The 11994-nt window shown below is 46.1% G+C and overlaps 1 protein-coding gene across 7 annotated transcripts in view; it reads left to right on the forward strand.

The window, feature by feature from the left end:
• Positions 1-11994, forward strand: part of LOC147032292 (leukemia inhibitory factor receptor-like) — a 121555-nt gene continuing 109561 nt past the window's right edge. For 3 of the 7 annotated variants that reach the window (XM_085869773.1, XM_085869774.1, XM_085869777.1), the window contains exon 1: positions 9102-9682. In XM_085869773.1, the coding sequence (XP_085725899.1) occupies positions 9607-9682 (76 nt within the window). In that variant the 5' untranslated portion in view covers positions 9102-9606. Of the gene's footprint in view, positions 965-9101; positions 9683-11994 lie in introns of those variants that run through there. The other 4 variants (XM_085869766.1, XM_085869772.1, XM_085869763.1 and 1 more) reach the window with 4 other exon arrangements.

An 11994-nucleotide genomic window follows, 5' to 3' on the forward strand; every position in this document is an offset into this window, starting at 1 on the left:
GGAGGGGTGGTTGAAGTGAATTAGGAAAGTCAGGAGGGGGTTTGGGAGGAGGTAAGCGTGAGTGAGGAAAGAGGTTCTCGGCTTATCTCACACACACACACACACACACACACACACACACACACACACACACACACACACACACACACACACACACACACACACACACGTGTCACACTTTTATTAATTGTACAGTATCAGCTAAACATCCTACATTCAACTTTATTCAAATGGTAAACCTCAAAACATAGTTCCCTCCCCAAAAGTAAGAACCTTAACCTGGAAGCAATTGACTGGTTTTCCGACCATACGGATCATCAGCTGGGCACCGCTCTTCTTCGAGGTTTCGATCCTTTCAGTCCAGAACCTCTCCAGTATTTCTCTTGTGGCTCCCAAACCAAACAAAAATATTTTTAACAACCCTCACAACTCCCACTCTCCAGGTCAACATGATAAATATCATCATTTTAAAAGTTCATTTTAAACATGACCTGCATACTCAAAAGCCCTGCTTTTGACCTTTCCATCAGTATTCAGAAGCACCCAACCAGATATGGTGTCAACCTCAGGGAAGTTTGCCTGGTACCTCTGCCTCACGTGAATAATTGCTGCCACAAGCTTTATGTGCTTTCACATTGTGAAGATGTCTTTTGTCGAAGAGTTGGTAACCATTAATTTGTTGTTGATGATGCAAAGCATCATATTTTCATTTGCAGACGTCCATTAAATAAATCAGCAAGCCTGCCATGTTCATAGAAGGCACTCCCACAAGGTTCAAAGTCCACTCACTGGCTGTGATGGTTGAGAGTTTATGTCGCACGCAGCCATCCACAGTTTGGGCCTTGCTCTGGTCCACATCATTGGGAGCCTGCAGTACAGGCAGCTGTAAGATCTCAGCCTTCTTGGTGAGCTGAGAAAGTTCTCCAACTCTTCCGTTGTGCAGAGGCACACGTCTTTCTCTCAGGTACTTTTCCAAGTATTTTTGACTTCTTTTAGAATCCTTATGAGCCATTTTACCGAACAATAGGCTTGGTGGTGTAATGTTTAGAGCATCTGCTCTGAAACTGGGAGATCAGTGGTTTGAACCTGACCCCTAGCTAAGTCATACCAAATACTTTTAAAATGGTACGTGCTGCTTCCTTGCTTGACACTCAGCATTTTAAGGATAGATTATGGACAATCGACTGTGAGTTGGCAATCATTGCACAGGCTTTAAGGGCCTAATAGCTTCCTCCTATGTTGAAGTTCCTTACAAGGAAATTTATATTATGTCAGGGGATAGATCCTTAGATTCAATGGGGAATGGAGAGGTATATGGATATCTTTCTAAAGGGTAGGCAGCTTGACGTTTTGTTTTGATATGTGGGTGTTGTTTGTCTGTCTTTCTGTCTAGATATTGGGATATTTAAAAAAAATACATTTTATATTTCCTATATAGTGTTGTGAAGCGATGATGAAGCAGGATAGCCGAGAGTAGATCGGTATGCATAATCACCTCTGAGCTGTCTAACCTGGGTTTGAATCCTGATACAGCTATGAACTATCATCTTGGTGTTTCACATTCAGAGCAAGACATAGATGTGTGTGTGCCTTCCTTTTGGATAGACATCAAACTAGGCATCCCGTCTGCAAGCATTATTTGGTGGACCTTAAAGATCCCACGGTGTCCTTTGCAACACCCTGGCCAAATTCCAAATTCCTGCACACTCAGTCCAGTTTCCTGTGTCGGAGTGGCAACCAATCCAGGATTGTAACCATCGCCAAAGAAACTGCTTCACCAGAACTGACACTTTATCTAGAATGGTGCACAAAACAAGTTGTGAAGGGTGGTGTCCTGTCTGTTTTATGTATTCTTTCCCCACCCCATCATCATTCCCCTCACCACTTTCCCATTTGTACCCTTTTCTCCATGGTTCCCCAGCTCCCTCCCTCCTATCCCTTCCACCCACCACCACCACCACTGTTACCTTGCTTATATGGAGTGTCACGGGTCCAGACATGGCACTGTCATTAATGGCCGAGTGTTCTGGGTTTCCTTGTTTATCCTTATGCTTATTTAATAATAACACCATTATTGCATACATGTCATGAGCCTCTTTTGCTCCGGCGAAGAGTAAAGCCTGAAACGTCAGCACCTTGGAATCCTTCACAGCAGATAACTCGAACCATTTAATTATTGTGTTTTTATTCTCTTGTGCCATCAACCTTCAAGTTTTGTGCTGGAATTATCAATTAGATTGTTATCTGTCTAATTCGGGTTTGGTTCCAAACCCAACTGTAAAATGTCACCCTAGTAGTTATAAGGCAAGATGTTGCATCAAAAAGTGTGCCACACATTGGATGGGACATTAAGTTAGGGATCTGTCTCTATCAGCATTGTCGTTAAAGGTCCCACAGTCTTTTCCATAGAGTTGACGATTGTCACTGACACCCTGAACAAATTCCAAATGATTCCCCTGACGATCACTGGGAAGAACACGACAAACGGTCCAGTGTAATCAATGCCATGAGAGTACTTGGGTTGCACAGGACTTGTCATTGTGCACACAGAGACAGAGACAGAACACAGAGATCGTTCGTTCACCCAGAAGGCAGGATTTTATATTCATAACCTGTGTGTTTCACGCCATGTGCCATAGTTAACCTCCGCCATCTTCGAAGATGGATGGAGGTTACTGTTTTCACCCCTTTCTGTTTGTTTGTTTGTTTGTTTGTTTGTGAACAGTATTACGGAAAAACTCCTCGACGGATTTCGACGAAACTTGGTGGGGGGGGGGGGTTAGGTATGGTCCAAGGATCATGCCATTAAATTTTGGACTTGGACCCCCCCAAAAAAAATTGTTAGAGAAAATTTTTTTTTTTTTTTTTGCATTTCTACATGTTTTAAGTGATTTCCAACCCCCCCCCCCCAAAAAAAAATGTTGGAGAAAAGAACTATAACTGTCAGCACTGTTGACATATTTAATGAATAAGATATAAGGTTCACTTGAGTGACCCAGCAGTATTGGCGGCGGAGGTTTTGCACTCTCCCGAGTGCTCCCCCTCTAGTTTGTTTGTGTGTTTGTTTGTTTGTTAACAGTATTACGGAAAAACTCGACGGATTTCGACGAAACTTGGTGGGGGGATTAGGTATGGTCCAAGGATCATGCCATTAAATTTTGGACTTGGACCCCCCCCCCCAAAAAAATTTGTTAGAGAAAATTTTTTATTTTTTTATTTTTTGCATTTCTACATGTTTTAAGTGATTTCCAACCCCCCCCCCCAAAAAAAATTGTTACCCCCCCAAAAAATAGAGAAAAAAAACATTTTTTTTGCATTTCCACATGTTTTAAGTGATTTCCAACCCCCCCCCCCAAAAAAAAAGTGTTAGAGAAAAAAAAATTTTTGCAACTTTTTTTTCAACGAAATTTCGATTTCTTTTTTTTGCATTTCTACATGTTTTAAGTGATTTCCACCCCCCCCCCCAAAAAAAAAATGTTGGAGAAAAGAAATATAACTGTCAGCACTGTTGACATATTTAATGAATAAGATATAAGGTTCACTTGAGTGACCCAGCAGTATTGGCAGCAGAGGTTTTGCACTCTCCCGAGTGCTCCCCCTCTAGTTCATGTCCTGTCTTTGACCTGCTGTGTCATGTTTGTGTGCACCCATGTGTGTGTCAGGGTGTGTCATGTGTCATGTGACCTGCTTCAATTCAGTTGCATTTCCTTCTATGTCTTTTAGTTGTTTAATTTCAACGTTGATGCATGCTGCCATCATACTGTGGTACTTTTCCTTTTTTTTCCCCCACCGCGTGGAGGAAAGGGGATATTGTTGTTATCCGGGTCGTCCGTCCGTCCGTCCGTCCGGCTGGCTGGGCATCAACATTTATAGCTGTGAGTGCGATAACTCATAAACTGTTCGCCATATCGATTTGAAATTTGAGTCACACATGTACCACCTGAAAAGGAAGAACCCTATTGATCTTGGGCGTGGCCGGCTCCAAGATGGCCGACTGGGGCGGCCATCTTCAAAAAAATGTTTCAATGGCGGGGGATTCCCCATCTCTGATGGGTATATTTATCTCTATAGTATCAAATATTCTAAGTTGCATAGCGATTTGAAACACGTCCTTATGTCCTAATACTAATATAACTGTGCAAAAAATCAGCTCGTTTGTGTGTTCATCATTTTTATAAGAACCACTACATATAATGCTGATGAAAGTGCGATTTATTGTGCTGAAATTTTTTTTAAGACTGTTGTGGCTTTGTAAAGCCGGCACTACTCCGAGGAAATGGCATTCTATACATATAGCGATCCCAAGACAATTATCTCATTAGTATTCATTTAGGTAGCCCTTCCATATGTCTAGTGGGTAAATGGGACAAGATGCCGAGCATACGGCTTTCAGTGAGGTCTTCGATCCCCCATTCTTTCATTTATTTTACTTCCTTTTATTTCACACAAAACCACGCAAGCTTGCACGTCAGGGCAGTAACGCTATTTGGGAGCGTCGAGAAGGCGCAGCAATCCAGCTCATTTACATATGCGTGCCATAAACCAACCGACAAATTATCTCAGACCCTCACCATGCTCACCACAACGGTACAGCCCTCACCACAATTCTCACAACGCCTTCTAAAAATCCCCACAACACCCTACGCCTGACCTCTTCACCACAAACGCAACCAACCACTTCAACCTCCTCACCCCAACGGCTTCAATCACTCCCAACGCTTCAATGCCTTCACCACAAAAGCCACAATGCTTCCTCCACCTTACAACTACCGCTACAAACCACCCCGATCACAGTTATCTCCCTGGACGCTCACCACAGTCTATGTCCCTATGAGGATACTGGGGGAACGAAGAACATTCCAAGCCAGGGTATTTCGGCGTGAAACTTGAAGCGTAAATATGCATTCGGGTTCATTCAATGACATCCGGGTATCTCTGGCATTCTGTTAAATAACAACGCTGCAACAGGTTTCAGCGCACATTCATGGCTGCAGAGCGCTCCTGAAGGCCCTCGTCAATGTTAATTACGGAGCTGTGTCGCATGGCCAGGCTGGAGTGTAACTGAAGCCATTTTCGACTCCAGAGTCTGGTGGGACTACAGCTCAGGGTGATAGCTATGCACCAATGGGGATGCGCGCAAATGTCTACAGGCTCTCTTGATCTGAATTTTGGCCCCTCCCTCGCCTAGACTCTATAAATATAGCGGCAACGAGCTGAAAAGGAGAGATCCAACTCACTCACCAGGCCCGAGCCAAGAGAGCAGTGCAAGTTATCAAGCGGGATCGAGTCGTAACCCATTAGGGCATAGCAAGCAGTTACAAAGACGTTGCCGGGGTCATTGCCGGGTCAAACCCCAGGTCATCGGCGCTCGGCTTTGGCTGTGTTCCGCAGCCAATATTCATTGACACTTGCAGACTTTCTCATCTGCCACGTTAAACTTTCTCTCATGCATCTTTTTCTCCATCTGTGCTTCGTCCACTAAAAGAGCATTACCGATTTGCACCTTTCACGTTTTTCTCTTGCATCACATTTTGCACCTCCCACTCATGCATCGTAAACACCTCCAGTTTTCTTCCTTCCTCTCCCTTCCTAAGCGATTGGGTTGCTTAGGTCGCTCGACCGCACCAGGCACAATGACGTCACCTCCACCTCAACTGCTTCTCCTTTCTCTGAACTCTTTAGCTTCGTCAGGTGTGTGTGATGGTACCTGCAATGTGTAACAGAAGTTAAGATTGTATAAGTTTATTTCAGGTTAATTCTGCTATGTGTCCTCTTTCTTTTTTGTAAATGATAACTATTTTATTTTGCTGCACCCACAAATTCCTTGCTTTCCCCTGCTGTACTTAATTTTGTGAATAAACTCATTACGGTGCCGCATAACTTTCCTCGCCCTTGCTTTTAAATAGATTGCTCGTTATAAATGTACCCAGCTCATTTTGTCTTTTCCTTCGTTGGTCCAACACGTTCCGCACATTATCTTAGCCGGGAAGTTCTACCCCAACAATCTGTTTTATTAGCCGGTAGGTACTTGGCAGCTCTGCTCGGCTGCACCTGATATGGGAAGTTTAACGCAAGTACACATCGAGGGCGCATGACCATAATTGACCAGCTGTCCACAGGTAGTGTAATTGTGTCCGGATTGGCCTTGCAAATCGGCGTTCGTGGTTTCCTAGCAACCTGCTGGTGCACGGAGTTATCCGTGCCCGGTGGCCTCAGGACCAGTGAGTTGTTCGGGAGGAACCCGAGTGCTTTCCCTCGTGGCGAGCCTCGAACCCCGAGTCTGCAACAATACTTTTTTGATTAAGGCATAGTGAAAGAAGTTATCAAGGGCTGTATATCCTCGAAGATTTTGGACAAGCTCATCGCTTTGTGCCACTACCAGCCAGGTCACCCATGTAGGGAAGTTTTACTAGACAAAGAAAGCTTTCTCGCCACCACACATTGGCAAGCGTGGAGAGTTTTCCAAAATATCTCAAAAACTCTCAATATGACATATGACAGTCCAAAACATGATCCTCATTCCCCATCACCTCTTGATTGCTGACAGTGATAGCGGTCAGGATAAGGAGAGAGCAGAGGTTTGTAAAAAAAAAAAAAAATTTAATCTTAGGTTGTCTTGGCTCCCATTGGACACTGATTCTGAGCACATATAATGGATGAAGAATCTGACAACCCTGGAAGAAGAACTCAACAATATTAAATGTCACGTAGTTGGGTGAAGTGAAATAAAACAGGACTGGCAGGATAGCCAAGAGGTCCGCACACTCAGTTCAAAGCTGTCTAGCCTGGGTTTGAATCCAGAGCCAGCTATAAACTGTCATCTCAGTGTTTCACAGGCAGAGTGATTCATCAATGTGTGTGCCGTCCCTCGGGATGGACATGAAACTGGGTGTCCCATCTGCTGGCATTAATTGGTGGTCGTTAAAGATACCAGCTGCCCTTCGGGTGGCTGTTGCTGGTACCCTGGATAAATTACAAATTCCTGTCCTAACATCCCAAGCCGGAGTGGTGACCCGACCAGGATTTTAACCGAGTAGTAACTGCTTTGGCAGCACCAACGCTCTGCATAGACTTCATGGAGTCAGGTACATGATTATGATGAAATAAGACAACAGGGAAACAATCATTGTATTAAAAAATTGTCTTAAACTCTAGACGTACAGGCAACGAAGAAAGAGGTACAAGGGGAGTTGGAATCTTGATAAAATAAATATGTAAGTTACAAGAATATGTCTGACCAAACTGCACAACTATCTGATGATGAAATTTACGAAGAAATGTCTGAAAATCGTTCGAGTGAATGCACCAACAACAAATCATGTTGAAGAAGTGAAAGAAATCAATGACCAAATGAAGGAATTTTTTTAAATAGTCATCAGAATCACATGCCATGTCCCATTAGTTATGGTTGGGTGGTTCAGATGAGTGCACTGCATAGGATAACCACAAGTTTTCATGAACAAGCTGACATCTGACTAAAAATCCACCTCTGAGTTGGCATGGCAATCAAACTCATACCAGTGAGAGCAGCAACAAGGCTTTCCCCATTTAACCCCTAAGCTATTCGAGGCATTTCTAAACACTAATCCAACAAAATAGTCGTTCACGTGTATGGGTGGTGGGGATGAATGACCCATAAACCTGAAGAAGGTTGTTTGGTTGCCATTAATGGGTTTCTTGCAGCAAATTTAAATGGTTATGCCCATCTGTCCAAACATTACAACGACGTACAAGAAACTTGGGTCCAGGAGGAGGCAATTTGGTCCATTATACCTGCCTGTACTTTATCAACACCTTGTTCATTCAATCTTTTTATCGAGTTAATTTCACTGGGTGGGGCAGGGACAGGGACATCACCAAGGTATTATTCCCTGCACCAGCGGAGAGGATATTGCATTTGGGTCTGTTTGTTACTTGCAAAAATCGAAGAAAACAAACCCTGGTGTTGAATTAACAGTTTGGGGGACTGGCTTAAGGTCTTTGGGTCTTGAGTTCAAGCCCCTGTCCTCCCGTTGAATTATACCAGATGGATTGACTCAGCCTGCCATCCTTCCAAAACAGGTGAAATGAGTACCAGCATGCTGGTAATGGGGCATAGCCGTGCTGCCACAAAATGATGTCGTCAAGTAGCCACAGGCTGCATATGAATATATATATATATATATATATATATATATATATATATATATATATATATATATATATACATATATATATATATATATGTATATATTGTTATGTCTGAGGGGGGGGGGGTATGCATTCAAAGGGTAATTAGGATGTTTAATTAGGTATGCCATGCTGTTCGAGTTTACCAGGATCTCGATGTAATAAGTAGCAATTCAGTGGTGATAAGTTGTCTAGTAAATGTCCATTTCTTCAAGGGGGAAATGATAATTGTCACGAAATTAGATAGGGAGACGGGTTAGGGTAAGTGTGTTTGCGTAAACCTTTTTAGTATTCCCTGTAGGCTTGCCGTGACGTAACAGGACAGTGCTGCGGATGGCTCTGCCCCGTGATCACGATTGGCGGAAGGCGACGGCGGAGGGCCAATAAAAGGGCTCGATTGGAAGTGACGAAAACCCGAGTATAAAAAGGTTCTGTTCGGGAGAAGAAGAGGAGGAAGGGTCATAAAAAGAAAGCGTCTGGTCGAGGCTGTTGGTCTCGGAGTGCGCTCTCTCGTTGCGCTCTCTCGTTGCGCTCTCTCGTTGCGCTGGTTCGTTCCTCGATTCCTCGGGTCTCGTGGCCTTGCTGTGCCTCGTGCCTTACCTTGGTTGGCTCTGGAGTTCTGCTGGCTCGGAGTACGGGACCGAATGGCGGGCGGACCTGCCTCCCTCTCCTGCTCGCTTCTTGGCACCAGAACTGGCTCCCTGGCAGCTGTGAGCGGACTTGGGCCTGCACCGGGAGGTCGACAGCACCAGGGTGTCTCCTGCCCCCTGACGAGCGCAACGCCAGCTCGTCCGGCGCCAGTCCAGTGGCTGTTGCGTCGAGGCTGCGGGCAAGCCTGAGCACTAGCTACGGTGTGTGTGTGTGTGTGTGTGTGTGTGTGTGTGTGTGTGTGTGTGTGTGTGTGTGTGTGTGTGTGTGTGTGTGTGTGTGTGTGTGTGTGTGTGTACCTGGCGCCTTAGAGGGTTTGAGATTTGTATATCCATTGGAATTGTTTGTGTTTTCCCCACGCCCGAACCCACACCACCATCCCGTCGAATCGCTCCCGATCCCTCCTCTTGCCGAGTCTTATTATTATTTCTGGTTAGAGAAATAAACATTAACTCGGTGAAAAGCGACTCGTGCCACCTTCCTCGTCCCGTTTGCTGTGGAGCGATTAAAACCGCCATCTTTGGGTTATAAAAAATATACCGCCTCCATCGTTTCGGCTCATTCTACGTTGGCGGGACTGTTCAAGTCCCGTGGACGTCACATTGGTGTCAGGGTGTTGGATGTTCGAACCCCTCTAAATTATATTTGGTATCGGGAGAATATACCAGGATTAAAATCTCGCCACGAATTGGAATATAAAATTACTACAGGAAAGCGCGCGAGCGCGGGAAAATTTTGGCGGGATTTTTCAAATTTAATTTAATTGGCGGCAAACGGGACTTCTGCACCATGGCGGATGTGCAGATGTTTGAGGAGGAAGGCCACGTGTCTGGCAGCGAGTCGGGGGAAGAAGGGAGAGACGGGGGTATGATTGGAACCTCCCCCATTCCGAGCGTGGACCGTGCTTCATCACCCGTAACGGGGCCGGCAGCGCCGGAAACCGGCGCGATGTCGATCTGGACAATGTTGGAACGTTTAATAGGGGACATGACGGCACAAATGGAAAATCGATTCGTGACACAGAGGGCAGAAATGACGGCACAAATGGCAAATCAATTTGTGACACAGAGGGCAGAAATGACAGATCAATGGGGGGTAATGGGGGAACAGTTGGGTGCACGGATTGATTTAATTAGGGATGAATTGGGGGGAAAAGATGGAGAAAATGAAAACTGAGATGCAGGAGTGTGTGGATGTTCAATTGGGGGAAATACAAAGTAAATTCGAGGATAGATTGGAGGAAACAAAGGTAGAAATTACATTGGAGGGGGAAAATATACGGAAAAAATTGGTAGATAAAATTGATGCAACGAACATTCGGGTTAATAAAGTGGATGAAAGCCTGGAACGTCATCGTGCCTGTGTGGATGCTCGTATGCAGCTGCAAGTTGAAGAGTGGGGAGAGCTGAGGAAGCAAGGGATGAATTTGGCGGAGGAGGTAAAAGGATTGGAGGCTCGTTTGGACGAACAAGATAAAATTATGAGCCAAGATGAAGTCTTGGATAAAGGCCTGGTAGAGCCGTCTTTTGTAAGTAGAGTGTCCGGGTTGGTTGAGGAGCAGCTACAAACTCGCGACGGAGCCTTGGAGGAGGTTGTGCGGACCCAGAAGATCCTGCTGGAAGAGGTGAATCGGTCCATTCAACGTTTGGAACAGGAGGCAAAATTGACCCATGAGACCCTCACCACAAAACATCTTTGGCCACAGTGGGCTCCGAAATTGGATACGCAGCCACAAGGGTGTTTGATCCCTGGGCTGGATTCGGACAAAGGAGAAACTGGGAAGCGGGCCACCGGAAAAGTGATCCCCCTGGTAAATTTTGACGGGTCAGGGAGCGTTGAAGCTTTTCTGACGCAATTTGAGTGCATTTCCCGACTAAACGGGTGGAATGAGCGGGAACATACAGGGAATTTGGTGGCAACATTGCGGGGACCAGCCGCAGATGTGTTAAACGTGATCGCGGAGGGGATGTTGACCAGCTCCCACATTTGCGAGGCGTTGAGCCGTCGGTTTGGGTTTGCAGCAAACTGTGATCTGGTGCGGGCCCAGCTCCAGCACCGCAGATTAAAGTCGGGCGAGACATTGCAGGAGCTGGCACAGGACATTTACCAATCAGTCAGGATCGCGTATCGGGACCTAACAGTGGAGGCGTGGGACAGACTGGCACTCGAAATTTTTAGCTGCTCTTCCTGACCCTGACGTCCGAGCGCTAGTGGAGCTACAGGATCCACCCTCCGTGCACCGAGCGGCCGAGTGCGCGGCCAGGCTGGCCTCATGGAGTCGGCTGGGTCGGGTGCCCGAGAGGCCATCGGTGACGATCCGACGGGCGGAGATTCGGGATCAGGGAGGGGGGCTGGGAGAAATTGGCATTACCCAAATGTTTCAGGAAATTTGCCAGAAACTGTCAAGTTTGATAAAGGGTAATTTGGCAGTAGGTGCGCCAAAGCGGCGGGGTCCAGCTCAGCCAATAGAGCAATTCGATTATGGTCGAGGGGGTCCGGAACCGGAAGAGACATTACACAGATACCCACGGGGGCCTTTTATGGGGAGTTGTTTCCGGTGCGGGCAAAGAGGACACGTGCAACGATATTGCCGGTACCCGGCGATGGAGGGACCCTCCAATAGACTTTCAAGCCCGGAGAGGATGAATCCTCCTGCTGAACCGCCAGGTCTATCCGAGGTGCCCTTTCATAGGTCGAGTCCGGAGATCACTCTCGGGGGTCGGGGAGACTAGATCGGGCTGAGTATATACGGCCATGCTCGGCTGGTGAGATTGTGGCGAAGTGCCTCCTTTGGTGAAAATAGTGAATTGTGGGAAAATTGGCATGGGTTTGTAAGTTCTGCTGGGTTGTAGAGTGACAATAGGAACAGTGGGTAATTGGTAACAAAGCGGGCACGAGTGGCTGTCCAATGGCTGGTGCGTGGATCGGGTGAGGAGAAGTGCTGTGTGAGTTGTTTCAAGTTAAGAAGTGAAATGTATGGTGCACACATTGATTTTTTATTGGACATGATGTGGTAACAGGGAAGGTCATGGTCGGTGAAGTGTTAGAAATGCAGGTGTCGCATGTAAGGCCGATGGGGTGGGGGAGTCATGTGGGTTTTGTGGGTGGGGATGATGTGCTTGTCCGCAGGGATTGCTGAAGCTCACGATGAGCGGGAATTGTGACCCCCTTTAAGGA

Source organism: Eptatretus burgeri, chromosome 2, assembly GCF_056783735.1.
Source record: "Eptatretus burgeri isolate ZD-2024b chromosome 2, Ebu_testis_v1, whole genome shotgun sequence".
In the NCBI taxonomy this organism is placed as follows: domain Eukaryota; kingdom Metazoa; phylum Chordata; class Myxini; order Myxiniformes; family Myxinidae; genus Eptatretus; species Eptatretus burgeri.